Genomic DNA, 16,942 nt, shown 5'->3' on the forward strand with positions numbered 1-16,942 from the left:
GCCGATCTGCCAGTAACCATTATTTTCGGGAGGGAGTACTCCCCGGAATATATCCGGAACCATGGCCATTGCACAAAAATTGACCTCCGTGCCTAAAACTATAGGAATTTTGTGATCGTTTCCAGAAGATTGCTTGAAAATCCGTTAGAAATTGGCTGAGCTGCATGGTTTTGAATTTTGAGTTTTGTCGTAAAATGGGGGTTGGAGACGTACGTGTCTAATAAAATGCACCTGACATTTTATTCAGCAAATACACGCTAACTTTGACCTACTCAATGACTTAGTAAAAATGTATTGCCCTCTCTTTTCTTCCCACGGAAATTTTACTCAATGTCCGTCAAAAGCAAGACTACTCAAAACTATGAGTAGTCCTGCTTTTGATAGAAATTGAGTAAAAGTTGTGTGGAACAAAAGAGACGGTAATACAATTTTACTAAGTCACTGAGTAGATGAAAATTAGAGTGTAAGAAAAATGTTCTTCAGGAATTCAAGGAATTGCTCCTAGAACTTCTTCGGCAGTGCGTTCTAGAATATTTCGGTCTGAGAATATTTCAGAATTTCATTAAAAATTGTTTGGAAACTCGACTATCTTTTTTGAGATGCTTCATGAAACTCTTCAAGAAAATCCTTCAAAAATTCGAATTCCTTCAAGAAATACTTCATGCATTGATCATCATACCGGATATTCCCAGAAAAAAATCTGTCGTGAATTCTTCATGAAAGGGGAATTTACCGGAGCAGTTCCTTGAAGAATTCTCCAAAGAAATTCTCACGAGAACAAACAGAGATATTTCTGGAAGAGCTCTTGAAGGAATCTTCGCAGCTTTTCTCGTAGGTATTTTTGAGAAAATTCTTGGAGAACTTCTATAGGAATTCTGAAGAAGTTTCTGTGGGAATTTCCGGGAAGATTCTTGGAGGATTTTTTTGAAAGAGTTCTTTGAAAAAAATTCGGAATCCTCAACAAATTTCCAGAGAATTCATTTCCAATATAATTTATTTGTCTTTCTCGACTTTCCTGGGAAATCCTTGGAGGAATTTTGAGGAAGGAATTTCTGGAATCCCAGAACAATGCGCGTGAGATTTTCTAGATCTAGATTTCACAATTTGATTTCCATAAGAAGAATTCCCGGGAGGTGGTTTTAATGGAATTCCATGTGAATTTCGGAATCAAGAAGAAATATTTGAAAGGAGCTTCCTTAGCCGTACGGTAAGTTGCGCGACTACAAAGCAAGACCATGCTGAAGGTGGCTGGGTTCAATTCCCGGTCCGGTCTTGGAAATTTTCGGTTAGAAAATTTTCTCGACTTCCTTGGGCATGAAAGTATCATCCTGGCTTCGAAACCTCGCAGTTAATAACTGTGGAAGTGCTTAATGAACACTAAGCTGCGAGGCGGCCCAGTGGGGGATGCAATGCCAATAAGAAGAAGATTTAAAGAGTCCTCGCGTAAATTTCTGTAGAGTTTGCGAAGAAATGTATGAAGTATTCTTAGAGAAATTCTATGAGTAATTATTTAAGAAGTTACAGGACGTCTCGAGGATTTCTTGAGCAAATATCCTGATGCATTCATATAGGCGCTTCCGGAGAAATTCTTGATTTTTTTTAAGGAATTACAAGAAGAAATCCTAGAGGCACTTCCGGAGAAATTCCTGGAGGCACTCTAAGCTTACGGACGAATTCTTGGAGAAAATTCCAACGGAAATCCTGGAGCAACTTCCACAGGAATTATTGGAGAAACTTCCGGAGAAATTGCTGGAGAAACTTCCGGATGGATTCCTGAAGGAACTTGCGGAGGAACTCTTGGAGAAACTTCCGGAGAAATTACTGAAGAAACTTCCGGATGGATTCCTGGAGGAACTTTCGGAGAAATTTTTGGAGAAACTTCCGGAGGAACTCCTGTAGGAACTTGTAGAGGAATTCCTGGAGGAACTTGCGGAGGAATTTCTGAAGGAACTTGCGGAGGAATTCTTGGAGGAAATTCCGGAGGAATTCCTGGAGGAATTTCCGGAGGATTTCCTGGAGGAACTTCCGGAGGTACTCCTGGAGGAACTTCCGGAGGTACTTCTGGAGAAACTTCCGGAAGAACTCCTAGAGGAACTTCTGGAGGAACTTCCGAAGGAACTTCCGCGCGGAGATTTAGCGTGAACGTTGCCAGCTGTCTCCGTTTTCTTACACTATTCTTGCTTAACTTTTCAAAATGACCTAAGTAACATTTTTATTCAAATTAATTCATGAGAAAAATGTTACTTAGGTCCGTAATTATTAGGTCCGTAATTTTTTCGTAATTAATTTTTTTGTTTTTTTATGACAAAAGTCTTTGAAATGCGTAAAACGTCAAAATCTGGTGTTATCAGAACAAAATAAATAAAAAAAATAACTTTTTGGAACTTTGGAAATTTTAAAATTGAATTTTTTTATGCCAAATGTCTTAGAAATGCATAAAACGTCGAGATCTGATGTTGACTCGAAAAAAAAATCGTCGTACACTAATTACGTAAGCACTTATAGGGGGAGGGAGCGTCTGCCATATGTGTATGAGAAAAATCTTACATGGGGGGAGGGGCTGTTGAAAAACCCGGAAAATTTGATTACGTAATAAGCGTACGGCCCCTTAGAAATGCATGAAACGTCAAAGAAATTTTCAAAGAAATTGACATTTTATGACTTAGTAATTTTTTCCAAAAAAAAAATTCTTAGCCCCAAAAAGGCATTTTTTTAAAGTCCCAATTTTCTATGTCCCAAAAGGTCATTTTTTTTTTCTCGAGAAAACATCAAATCTCGACGTTTCATGCATTTTTTAACCATTTGGAAACTTTTTATGAGGAGATGAAACTTTTGAGCGCTATTGTTCAGCTATCACCTTAAATATTGTGGTTCTAGTGGTTTCCCAACAAATAATCCTGGATGAAAACGCTACGGCGCTATGTTTTTAGCTGAAAAAGCCTATTATTAATAAAATTCATCAACTTTCAATTTCGTTAGGTCTAGACTTTAATTGGATATGAGAATAGATGCTCCCTAATTAAAAAAAAAAAGATAATTGTCATAAGAACTTGGCTGAGAATATGTATTTCCGCCAGGAGCTAGATCAATCTAGACTTAACAGTAAAAATGCCATCGGCGTGGTGAGAAATATTCGGCGGCGTAGTCAATTTTCATATGGCCGGGCGCCGATTTATTTTCGACGGCGGCGGCGGCGTGGCGTGGTTGCGCACAGGTCTATTGTCAAATGAATCAAAATTATCAAACAGAAGCCGCAACTCCGCAAAGGAAGTAAAGTTAGTTTTTTCTTGCAGTGATCACAAGAAACAAAAAAAAATACTTTAAACTTTGTTTAAAATTTATTGGCCCTAATTATAAATTAATAAGAAATTAATTGCGAGTACTGTCGTGCGGGGCAACTTTGGACATTTTAAAACAAGAATTATAACGTAAATTACGATCAAATTTGCATTATCACCATTCAGGTGTATTGTTGATAGTTGGATGAGAACTTTCTGTTTCAAATATTGTGTTTATTTCGTTTGATTTTTTTTTCAGAAAATTAAAAATTTAAAGTAGCCCCCTTAGTCAAAAGAAGCTTCGCACGAGTTACAAGTTACAGTTACAAGTTAAGTCAAAAAATTACAAGTACTTGTAATTTGTGTTGCATAAAAGTGATTCGCCAACTAATAATATTAGTACTTGTATTATTAGTAAGGTTGAAATGACAAGTCTGTCAGGTTCATTTACCTGTCAAAATTCATCCGACAGTTCACTGTCAATGCGGCGATAAATGATTTGTTTATGTTTTTCTGCAAGTTTTTGCATAGAATTCTGCGATAGATATACACGGAAAACGAATTTATTATCCTTCTCTCTTTAATGTATTGATTCAATCCGGTTTCTTGGTATTGGCATGGTATTGAAGTGATTTTCTACGAGGTTTTTATATGCGGATTTTGGGATTGACATGGGTTTCAGCTATTGCGATTTGTACTTGCGGGTTTCAATTTATGTGTTTTGCGAAACTTATGCGGATTTGGATTTTTTTTAGTCCAATAATTGAAATTGTTGAAACTATTATGAAATTTAGTTCAAAATACTTACATAATATCGTATCAAATTTTATTAAAAATTTAAGTAGTTTTTCTTTATTTTCCATGATTGTTATCAAGAATAGGGCAGAATGCATGGCCCGACCCGAGATTGTTCAGTACAACAACTCACATTTGAATCAAGTCATTTTTAGGTAAACTAAAGTTACTAAACTTTGCTCTGGGTAATATGTTTTTACGTGGATTAAGGTAAACAACGTGGTGTTAGAAGAGTCATTTTACACTAAATTGACGTCAGCACTTAAAGTATTTCTGCTTTCTCATGAGTTTTTTGAAAAATTTCATAATTCTCAGTTTTGTATTGGAACAAGAAATTTATTCTTAGTGCATAGTATTTTACTGTATGATAATTTAATGCACTTTGGATAATTGTTTCTTTTTATTTTAAGTCGTTAAAACAATAAAACGATGTATATTTGCTTTCCACAGCTGAAATAATAAAATAAAAGCTACTTGTAAATTAAATTACAGCACCATTCATACTTGTAAAAGAAACTACAAGCCAACGCCAATAATTTGTACTTGTATTTTCTTTATGCAACAGTTACTTGTAAATTCCACTAATATTATAAGTGCGCTTTACTTGTAATATTAGACTTGTAATTTGATACTTGTAGATTCATTATGCAACAGAAAAATACAAGTTACAAGCTACTCTACTAATATTATTAGTAAAATTTCGATTATGTTACAGGCCCCTGGTCCATGAACAGGTCTAACGTATTGACGAGGCGCCTCTGTTAGAAATTTTAAAATAAACTCTGGAAAGGATTTTCCGTGGATGTGCAGAAGAATTTTCCGTTCAGAAGAATTTCTCTTTGGATTCGAAAGTATTTCTCGTGGAAATTCAATACGAATTACCCTTTGTCAATTAAGAAAATTTATCCGAGGAATGTTTTTTTTTTATGGAAACTGTGCACACATACATAAAATCTACAAACAGATTATCAGTCCGCAAGTTGTATTCCCGGGATTTATCAAGAAATTGTCGCAGCGTAAACATATGGTCCGCTGTCTTCCTTCTCAAAAACTGCTTTGATATTCGTCGACAGACAGACTTTTTTTCAATTCATCAAACTGAGTCGATTTGTATATAGCACAATAGACCTTCTATAAAAAGTTCGTTTTTTGAGTGAAATGAGGGCCTTTTGGTACAACTATGTTGTACGAGAAAGGCAGAAAGTGTATCAAACATATTTTAGTTACATTACAGTAGATAGATTCATGTATTTCTTCGACTGATTAGGAATATTTGCATTAGCATTAGCATTGTTACGGTGTAATTCGTAGATTGGACACTAGTGATACTCATGTTTTACTTTTGAGATCCTTATCTAGAATGCTATCAGAAATCAAGAAGGGGAGTGGTCCTTGATTCCAGTCTTAAACAAAATAACAAAAGCATGAGGATTACTACTCCTGGCCACGCCCATCTTCACCATAACTAAGGAGAGGCAGGAAGTGTTGATGTAGTACTTACTTAACGAGAGGCCACCGACTTAGCGACACCATAAGTACCACGGAGTTGGATAATGAGGAAGGTAATCGTTGGGTCAGGATTTGCCTGTAGCTGGCAATGTAACCGTGGTAGATCTTACCCCGTAACACACCACGCAAAGGTGTCTACCCAGCATTACGGGTCTTCAACTGATTAGGAATATTTGCCGAACATAAAGTCCATTTCGCTCGAGACTTTTGATGGCTTAAATAAGAGATTGTGCACAATTATTGTTGTTTTTGACCACAGGCGTAACAATCAAAAGTAAGCAAGCCGTCTGGTGGCATAATTGTGGTTAGAACTTCAATATATGAAAAGATTTAAAACTATAAATGTGCTCAACCGCAGCATATTAGATTAAGGTTTGAGCCATATACCTGATCACAAAACATTTCAAAGGAGTCGATAGTGAAAATATGTTAAAACTATGAGGAAGCAATAGTTTGCTAAATTCAAGTAGTCTTCTTTCAGTTGTTACGCTCTAGTACTGGACTGCTGTGTTGGTGCGCGATATTCGAAACGCTTCACGGCAAAAATCGCGAATCGAAAAGGAGTTTTTTTTTATCTTTCTCCCGTCCTCCATATCTCTGCCTTCTTGTAGTCTCTTTAGTGGGATGGAGCTGGAAGTGTGAAAGGGTAGTTGAGTGGAAAAAAGGGTGAAGTGCATGACGACGGCGACGAAGACGACGGAAAGTGAAGAACAAGTTTTGGTGGGTGTGAAGAGAGTGGGAGGAGGGAGAGGAGGACGCAGTAGTTTGGCCGTCGCATGAAGACGGGTTTTGGCCGTGGTGTTGGTGGTCGTGGCTGTCCGCCCGGTTGTCTTCAGCAGCTTCACACCGAAACTATACTGGACTATCGGCGCTTTTGCACGGCGACGGCTGATTTTTCGGATTTTTTTTCTTCTCTCGTCCCGTCCCGTGCGCTGGTGTTGGCTACATCTGACTGACTGACTGCTAATAACCAGTAGCTACGGCGAGCAGCAACAGTAGCAGCGGCAGCAACACTGTTGGATCGCAGATTCGACATCGGACGATCATTGGCTCAATTTGAATGTATGGATATGGTCGGCAGGAGGAGACAGCAGCAGAAACTGCAGTATGCTAACTGGTAAGTTGTGTTTAATGTATTTTTACAATTATGAAATTATTGCTTCATTTGGTTGGATTATCTATAATTCATCATATTTGAGAATCCGTAATTGTGTAACAAGCTGCTTCAATCCAAAAAAATGTATTCTTCAACGATAACGAATCGTATGTATTGTTCGGTCATCAACTAGAAATATGTCACTCATAAAGAATGGCAAAATATTATGGGCTGGACACAAGTGTGTGCAAGTCTTATTTCACAAAAAAAAAAAACCTGTTATATACCAGCAGCAATTTTATTAAAATAATAAAAAAATGATATTTCAAATTTGCAGAACATCTGTAAACTGTAAATGGTCGAACTCTAGCGAATTCGTTATATTTTACATAAATTTGTGATATGAGATGATTGTGTTAGTATTCCAAGGTCATCATATAAATTTCGAAGTAAACCGGAGGAATATCAAACCCATAAGAACACCGTCTATGTCTTCCGTAATTGAAGTTAACCTTGGCACGGAGACATGATAATCCGTAGTGGTTCGCTGGGTAACAAGTAACGATATAAATCTACGGTTTGCTTTGATAGACAATGGAGTTATTGAAATCCCATCTCGATCGGAGAACAAACCGCTTGTGAAATAATTTGATGATAACCCTGGAATGCTTCATTTTCTTTTGTTGGCAACATCGAATTAATTATTTTACAGTGAACTCTGCCTAACTCGATGTTCTGTAACTCGATATTTTCCTTCACTGGATGAAATTTAAAGTCTCTTGAATCTAGCGTACTGCGTTCCCTTCGTAAGTCGATATTTCCCCTACTCGATATTGTCTAAGTAGGTAGAAGTTTTTTTTCAGTGCATTTTCACTTCGCTTACTCGATGTTGTCAGAAACTGTTCAATGCACGATATAATTAGAAGGTAGAAGTGAAAAGTGATAAGCGAAGAAGTGAGAATGAGAAGTGGGAAGTGAGAAATAACAAGTTAGAAGAGAAATGAGCAGTAAGATGTGAAAAGTGAGAAATGAGGAGTGAAAAGTGCGAAGTAAGGAGTGATTAGTGGCGATAGAAAAATTAAAAAAGAGAAGTTAGAAGTGAGAAACTCGAAGTGAGGAGACAAAAGTGAGAAGTGAAAAGTAGTAAGGAAAAAGTTAGAAGTTAGAAGTGAAAAGTGGTAAGTGAGAAATGAAAAGTCAGAAGTGAGATATAAGAATAAAGAAGTGAGAAGTGAAAAGGTAAAAATGAGAAGTACGAATCCAGAAGTGAGATGTGTGAAGTGAGAAGTGAAAAGTTTATAGTGAGCAGTGAGATATTTGAAGAGATTTGAAGAAATTATAAGAAGTGACAAATGAGAAGCGAGACGTGAGAAGTGAGAAATGGGGAGTGAGAAGTGAAAAGCAAAAAGGGAATATTATTTGTTAGAAGTAAAAGTAATAAGTGAGAAATGAGAAGTCAGAAGTGAGATATAAGAAGGTATAAGTGGGAAGTGAAAAGTGAAAACTGAGAAGTATGGAGTGAGAAGTGAGATGTGAGAAGTGAGAAGTTAAAAATGAACAGTGAGAAATTCGAGATAAGTGAAGTGAAAAGAGAATAATGAGAATTACGAAGCGAGAAGTGAGATGTGTGAAGTGAGAAGTGAGAAATGAATAGTGAGAAGTGAAAAGTTTATAGTGAGCAGTGAGATATTTGAAGAAATTAGAAGAAATGAAAAATGAGAAGCGAGACGTGAGAAGTGAGAAATGAGGAGTGAGAAGTGAAAAGCAAGAAGGGAAAATTTTATGTTAAAAGTAAAAGTAATAAGTGAGAAATGATAAGTCAGAAGTGAGATATAAGAAGGTATAAGTGAAAAGTGAAAAGTGAAAAATGAGAAGTATGGAGTGAGAGGTAAGATGTGTGAAGTGAGTAGTGGTAAATGAATAGTAGGAAGTAAGAAGTGTGAAGTTAGAAGTGTGACATTTGTAGTGCAAAGTAGTACTGAAACGAAGTGAGAAATGAATAGTGAAAAGTGCGAAATGAGAAATGAAATGTAGAGAGAGGTAGGTGAGAAGAAAGAAGTAAGAAGTAAGTAATGGGAAATGATTTGTGAGAAGGGAGCACTAAGAAGTGAAAACTGAGAGCCTAGGGAACGAGAAGTGAGAAACGATTTTTTCTGTTTCCTTCTTTTTATCATTTTCTTCTTGTGTCTTCCCTCTTTATGTCTTATGTCCCTCCATTCACTTCTCACTACTCAATATCTCACTTCTCTCTACCTAATTATTATCTCTCATTGCTCACCCCTTGCTTCTGTTTATCTAACTACTCATATCACACTAGCCTCACTTTGCAGCTATCACATCTCACTTCTCACTCCTCACTTCTCATATCTCACTTCCCACTACTCACATGTTACTGCACAGATCCACTACTCAATACTCAATTCCGTTTCTCAGTACTCACTTCTCACTACTCTGTACTCATTTCGAACATCTCATTTCTCACTTCCCAGTTCTCACTGTTCACTATTCACTCTGAACATCTCACTTCTCAATTCACTTTATAAGGAAACAAATTTAAACTATTCGGCTAAGTGGCATTTGGCCAAATATAAAATATTCCGTATCTCGATAACTCCCTAACTCGATGGTCCCTTCAATATCGAGTAAGGGAGAGTTCACTGTAATTTTATTACCTGATATTTGATTGATCTGTTTCTATCCTTTATTTATTGATTCGTTCATATTGCTTTCTTCCATCCGTTACTATTGCTTTGTTATTGTCTGAAGTTGATTTAAAATCCTCATATTGGATCTTCAATTTTCTTCGAACCTCGAAGTTTAGAAATCATTTCAAAATGTCTAGAGACCTGTTTCAAATTACAAAATCATTTCAGAATTGAAGATACCTCATCTTAATCCGATTGTTTGTGTTTTCTATTTTAAAATCCTAGAAAATATTTTTTTATTATGTTACGATCTGAACAACACCATCATATACCACTTCCACAATGAAAAAATGAGAATTGAAAGAAATATATCATTTATATTTTTATTTGTAATTGAAATCTATTACAGTCAAACCTCCATGAGTCGATGTTCTATGAGTCGATATCGACTCATGGAAGCAAATTATACCATATGTAAAAATGTTTTATGGGTTACTGTGATGATCCCTTATAAAAAGCTTTCCAAGGATTTTCTATTCCACATCTCGATATTTCCATGAGTCGATGATCCCTTCAATATCGACTCATGGAGGTTTGACTGTAATGATGTTATCTTACGATGCAAAGAAAATATAAAATCATTGGTTTTTTATGAAATAAAAATTAATTGTTGCTCTATTTATTTTTTATCAATCCAATTTCCAGGTTCATTACAACTTTTCAATCAAGCTTAATACTTAGCTTATTGAGAAGCAAAACTGAAGTCATGTTGATAGATGACTGGTTTTCTGCTTAACAACTAATTCAATTAAATTGAATATTATCGAAAGTAACGGGAATGACTTTAATACTTTTCTATCAAAACATGAACGATTTCACAGAAATATTACTTTATGTGAATGAATCCTTAGAATTGTCCTTTTATACACTTTCACTCCAACATTGTTTACAAATGCCGTCGAAACAGGAAGTACTGCGGCGCGCGTTGTACATTTTTTCGAGTGAACAAAGATCCTGGAAAAAGTACACGGTGGACCATTTTAAGCGTGAAAATGCATAGGATTTTTTGGTTTATTGAGCTCCATTGTATACGAAGGTGATTATAAGGCCAAAGACACGAAGCAACTCATAAGCAGGATCAGAAGCTACTTCCGGGAAATCGATGTGGCAGAGTCGTCCAGCAGCGATCGTATCATAACTGCAGGATTAAATTACGCTTCACAGCGAACCACGGACCATATGCTAATGTTCATTAGCTTAAGTTTGAATCAGGGATTGAACTTATAATTTCATTATTATTTAGTATTCAGCCATTAACTCATTCAAGAGGCAGAATTCATAAATGTGTTGTATAGCGGTGTTATCATCATTTAGTATATTAAAAGATACTAGCGTTTCACGCTGTGAATATATAACATAGAGGCGATAGAGCAATGTACCCTTAGACAAAGTTGTAGAGGGAAAATAGCGCTAGAAGTCCGCCATATAACACTTTTCGGAATTTCGCCTCTGGAATGAGTTATTGGCTGAATACTAAATGATAATGAAATGATAAGTTCAATCCCTGGTCTGGAGACTAAGGACAACTCTTTATATAACATATATTAGATTGAACTGTACTTCTTAGTCTACTTTTTATCGAGCCATTCTTCCCATTTCCTGTATTTTAGTGGCCACCCGTTATTATCGAGAAACCGGCTTCTTCGCTCGATGAACATCTAATGATTATTAGTCTATTGACAATTCTGATCAGTTTCTTTTCCGGAGCAAAACCGAATGTAACGCCTTTTTCCAGGTTGCTCGTTCTTGATCTCCCATCGCTATTATCCTTGAACACCTGACGCAGGGGCATCTTCCTTAATTGCACACATCCTGCGAGTGCGAGGCCAACACCGTTATCTGCTAGCCTCCACCTACTTAGTTCACCAGAGTTTATGATCAGTCCAATTGTTTCAGACTCTTGCTTGAAAGGCACGAAAGCCTCTTCCACAGCAGGTTAGAGAGCGCATCGCCCTGTTTCAATCCATCTAACGTCACGAACAAATCGATTCACCAGATATTCTGATGCTCGATTAAGAAGACCCTTCCAGTCCAGCGTCGCACGAATCAACCTAATAAGCTTTGCCGGAAAGACATGTTCTAGCATTGTATGCCACAGTTCGTTCCGTGTCACTGAGTCGTACGCTGCCTTAAAATCTATAAACAGATTATGAGTCCGCAAGTTGTATTCCCGGGATTTATCAAGAAATTGTCGCAGCGTGGTCCGTCCTTCTCGAAAACTGCTTTGATATTCGTCGACAAAGGTCTCCGCAAATAGGCGCAGTCTCCTAAACAGAATTCGAGGGAGTACCTTGTAGGCGGTATTGAGCAGTGTCAGTGTTTTAATATTCCTCTAAAATTTTTAGCTACTTTGGATGTAATTTGATTGTGCACACGTCATTTAAACTTTGTACGGATATTACTGTGAAAACTAACTCTTATGTGAAATGCCGTTTCACGAGGAGGCCCATGAACTATTAAAATATAATCAGCACATTGACTACACAGAATACTTCTTGAAATGCAGTTGTTGTTGCAAAGCGATTTGTCGTTTGGAAGCAAAGTTAGGAAGAAAACAAAAATGCTCTTAATTGATATTGATGTTATTCTTTTATGTGTTAAATTGAATTTCCCACGATTCAGTATTTCTTTAATAACTTTTCTTGTGAGCATAAGTAATTTCCATACAAATGTAATTGTTAGGATGGGATGGTGGGTGTGCGTTAGGTGTAATGTTTCTTACAATTAATCTACCTGGCCGGCCGGCAACTGCTGGAACTGTGACGAGACTGGATCGCATTCGAGGTCAGCTACGAGGAGGAGTGTAGGAGCATCGATTTGCTTGACACCGGCCAACGACGATACGGCCTTTTCGTTATCGTTGTAGGTTAGGTCACTCCGAACGCGCAACGACGATATAGCGGCCCTCGGGCCAGCAAGACTGGTTTGGCCACAGAAGAATCGGTATTCTGTATCCTGGGACTCTGAGTCGACGCCGCCTGGGGTCGTAACCTCAAAACGGTCACCTGTAGATAGGGCACCTAGGTGTCTGGCGTTTGTTCCGGTGAGGACTTTTGTCCAAAACCACTCGGGTTCTAATCACATAAGAGAATTTTCTTTTAAAACCTGACCACGATTTCGATTGCACTTTGCACCAACTCATAATCGAGTCACATACCTGATTCGTAATTTGGTATCTAACGAACTTGTTAATTAAAACCTTTCAATATATCTCAAGTCTGGTCTGGCTGAAGCTCTAATGGAAAGTCGCCCGATTTCTCACCTACGCACTACCTTGTCCCTCATTATTAATACATTCGTCTCACTAGCTCCGATTCTTTTTCGCTTCCCCTTATAGTGATCCACTGAACTTTAACTGTTCTACAATTCCATTTTCAGTTTTCTTGTAGTATACTGTGACAGTGTTATGATTTTAACCTAGGGGTATAATGTATTGGAATTCGCATTATTTAAATTTTTGAATTAATTATATATTACTAGCAGACCCGACGAACTTCGTTTCGCCTGAAATTGATTTAGTCTCTGATTAGCTCTCGAGTTATGCAGACATTTTTGTTTCATTTGTATGGGAGCCCCCCTTTCCAAAGAGGGTAGGGGTCTCGAAACATCTTAAGAACCTTCCCCGGCCCCAAAAACTTCTGCACACAAATTTTCAAGACAATCGGTTCAGTAGTTTCCGAGTGTATAAGGTTCAGACAGACAGAAATTCATTTTTATGTATATAGATAACAACAAAAAACATTTTAACGTAGGATAATCAAATTCTATTAATTTCACAGACTTACTGTTACAAACGGCAACAACTTTAAATGACGTTTGCATAATCAAATTTAATCCAAATTTGCTAAAAAATTAGGTAGATTATTAAAATGGAAAATGCAATCGTTTAAGCATCGGCTTGCGTGAATCTCCTGGTGCGTTTCGAATATTCTTGCCTGCAAAATAGGTGTTACAGATTGCCACTACTCTGGCTGCCAAATTGACCAGCCTCAGGCCGTTGTCATTGAGCGAAAGAACACTTTCCTTCCGACCTGTGCTTTGTGTCACCGATAATGATTTCTACGTCGTGTTTTGAGCATTCTCCGTACTTCAACCGAAAGCATAACTGTCTCATATTGAAATAAAATCCAAATCAATATGGGACAGTTATGGTTGCTGCGGCAGCGTAGATCTTATTTAGACGCTCATAGAACTCGTCCTTTACGTCAGGGGGTTTGTCGTTGGTTGGTGCGTATGCATTGATCAAGCTGTAGTTGAAGAACTTGCCCTTCATTCTCAACCCGCAGATGTGATCACTTAGACTGCCTAGTGCCTATTAACGCTCTACGAAAGAAACTTCATGTTCCGCCTTCTCGTCACCGATTAAGTAGATGTGGACATGTGGTACTTGAATGAGGTACCCGCAATTGGGTCCACTGCGCCGAATTCTCGTCCTCCTGTTCCTCGCCATCGGACCTCCTGAAGCGCTACAACTTCCACCTTCATGAGCTCTAGATTAAGGAGCAAAAAACTCGGGGAATTTTCAATCAGTTTCCGTTAAACTTTGCCGATTGTTCAATTCTGTATTTTCGATAACATTTTTGTTTGTTTTTCGATATGCCGCCTTACCAGGGCTGCCAATTAGGAATTGACATTGAAACAAATGTTGTCACTCACTTATTCACTCACAGAGCATGGCAACTCAGAGTCAAAGTAAAAGGGGTAAGTAAAATTCTGGGCGCTGGTTGCTTTAGCTGTTCTGTAGGTTTTGAAATCGACTACGATGACGAAGAAAACGGTGATCCAATACATCCTAGTCCCATTTCAATAACAACTCGGATGGAGTATGACAAAGCTCCGTTATGCAGGATTCTGCATGTAAAAGTCTCGTACTTCGCCTCGACGATTGTACTCGAAACTCCTGTTTTCGTAGTTATTAAATACTTAATAGACTTTTCTGCTTGTCATAAGACGAGTTTGTACTATTCCATTTAATTCCACCACTTTATTGTACCTTTGACAGATACGTATTTCGACCTCAACAGTAAGGCCGCCCTCAGTGGCAAGTCGAATCAAGTACGAGACACTGAAGACGGCCTTACTGTTGAGGTCAAAATACGTATCTATCAAAGGAACTATAAAGTAGTGGAATTCAATGGAATAGTATAAACTAGTCTTATGACAAGAAAATACATTCCACTAAAAGCTCAAAATAATTTTTGTATCGAACTTTTCTGACTAAAATCGTTTATCTACTCCAGGATGTTATCTCTGCTAATAAGTGATCGAGCCCGGAAGCCTTGTTGTAGTTCAAACTTCGGATGTTCACTTTAATCTGCTACAATGATGGGATTAAGAAAATCACTTGTCATAAGACGAGTTAATACAATCCCATTGAATTCCACCACTTAATTGTATCTTGACAGATACGTATTTCGACCTCAACAGTAAGGTGTCTTCAGTGTCTCGTACTTGACTCGACTTGTCTTACTGTCTCGACTCGGCCTTACTGTTGAGGTCACTTGTCATAGTGAAGACATTCCACTAAAAAGCTCAAAATAATTTTCTTATTAAGAAAATGTTGATGGTGGATCGTTCGCTCAGTGTTGCATCTTAAACTATATATCGTCGTGACAGAATATCGTAGGAGACAAATCAATATCGCCGATTGTTGAACTTTCTCCTACTTTTGATTGTACATTCGCTCGCCCGACTGCAGTAGCAGACACCACAATACCGCTGATTACTGGCCTATCTAGCAGACCTCCTGTGTATCAAAGGCAATCGCGAAGTTGGGTGAATAGTATTGTCTATGCGAGTCATCGCTGGAACGTCGCTGGATCGTCATCACGTCGCTCAACCAGCGAGTGCTTTCCAGTTTGGTGCTGCAGCGACGTATTGAATTTGCCTTCGTCGATGGAGTACTTACTGGAAAGGGTCGCCAGCGACCAGCGACGTTTCAGACAAACGACGTAGTCGAGGCAAGTTCAAACATGTTCTTGATTTTATCTGCATCGACAATACTTACTTGATACTTGATGGGCTACAGCTCTTCGATGAACCTACGCCGAATGGAGTATCCTTCTCCACTGGACTCTATCCTGAGCCAATCGCTTCCAGTCGCCCTGAACATTGAGCGCCCTCAGGTCCTCTTCAACTATCGGATCGGATCTGAGCGCGCATTTCTATAGATTCTGCACACGACCTCATCAGCTTAAGTGGTTTGGGTCCGCTGGCACTCCTCCACAGTTAACATAAAGTGTTGCATTACGAAGCGCTTTGAAAGAGGTGTCAGCTCTATGAAGATCGGTCGCTGAGCTGCTAAACACCGAGTTTAGAAACCATGTCATTGACAGTTTCCTTTCGGGAGAAGGAGTCAGCTTTGGCGTTACAGAGAATAACCAAACATTGTCGGATAGCCTTCCTGAACAATGCAGCGGCGAAAACCGGAGCTCTCCACTCCCGACAAATCGGCCCTAGTCGAGACAGGCGACAACTTTTGCCTGGATCCTGGGACACTGTGGGGTACATCGGCCCACGTCAACGGTCAACGGATCCACGGCACCCTGGAACGACATGCCTAGTCTCAAGGATGAGCCGGCCACACCGGACTTTCACATAAATTCGGCGGTAGGTCCTTCCGGGCCGTTTGTGAAATCTTCGAGGTACAAAACAGAGTAGAACATGTGATTTGGCAGTATCCAAAGTTTGTAATTCCGGTCTTTCGGGTCCCTAGCGGCAGCACAACCGCCCGCGATGCCTGTCTGCACTCTTCCTCGAACCAATCGTTCCGTCGACTTAGTCCAACATATTCGACTGTATTCCAGCAGTTCTCAAGAGGGGTCCCATCGAGCTCATCCTCTTTCGGCAACGATGTCTCGAACTGCGTAAAGCAGCGGTCGTCGGAACCGAAAATTGTTGATGGATAGTGTTGGGCGCAGTTTAACCACCACCACACAGTTTTGGGCGCAGTGGTCAGAGTCGATGTTATGTTAGCGCCACGAATTGCCCTGACGTCGATAAAGTCGGAGAAGTTTCGAACCAGAACATGGTCGATTTGTGATTCTGTCGCCAGATGTATCGATACGGAAGGGTGTATTTAAAGTAGGTGCTAGAGGCGGCGAAATTAGTCGTAGGACGCTTTTGTTCGTCAGCCGGTGGGCGCTGAACTTTCCAAACGTCAGTCTAAACTCCTCCTCTTGTCCAACCTGAGCGTTCAAATCTCCTATGATGATGTTGACGTCGTGGCTTGGGCAGCCATCATACTCAAGTTCCAGCTGCGCGTAGAATGTGTCCTTATTATCATCAGTCCTTACGGGGTGTGAGCTGTAGACGTTGATTATGCTGAAAGGCCGTTTTTTCCATTGATCCTCAACCTGCGCCTTCTCTCATTGATCGGCCACCACCCAATCACTTGCCTTTGCATATCGTGCTTTAAGGTTTCAGTTCCCTCGCTCGGAACTGATTAATGGTGCTAATACCCCTGATGGATCTCGTGCCGTGTTTCCTACAACTTACGCGGTCAATCTATGATTCCGTACTCGCGGTCAATCAAAGGATTTCACTAAGCCACTCGATTT

General features: G+C 39.0%; 1 protein-coding gene across 24 annotated transcripts in view; it reads left to right on the plus strand.

Moving 5' to 3' along the window:
* Positions 1–16,942, plus strand: part of LOC134210579 (phosphatidylinositol 3-kinase regulatory subunit alpha) — a 140,924-nt gene that overhangs the window by 4,974 nt on the left and 119,008 nt on the right. For 10 of the 24 annotated variants that reach the window (XM_062686692.1, XM_062686667.1, XM_062686687.1 and 7 more), the window contains exon 2: positions 6,194–6,699. The exons of 7 other annotated variants lie outside the window; for them this stretch is intronic. In XM_062686692.1, the coding sequence (XP_062542676.1) occupies positions 6,690–6,699 (10 nt within the window). In that variant the 5' untranslated portion in view covers positions 6,194–6,689. The remainder of the gene's footprint in view (positions 1–6,193; positions 6,700–16,942) is intronic. 7 more of the 24 variants (XM_062686668.1, XM_062686673.1, XM_062686674.1 and 4 more) reach the window with 2 other exon arrangements.

This window comes from Armigeres subalbatus, chromosome 2, assembly GCF_024139115.2.
Source record: "Armigeres subalbatus isolate Guangzhou_Male chromosome 2, GZ_Asu_2, whole genome shotgun sequence".
Lineage (NCBI taxonomy): Eukaryota > Metazoa > Arthropoda > Insecta > Diptera > Culicidae > Armigeres > Armigeres subalbatus.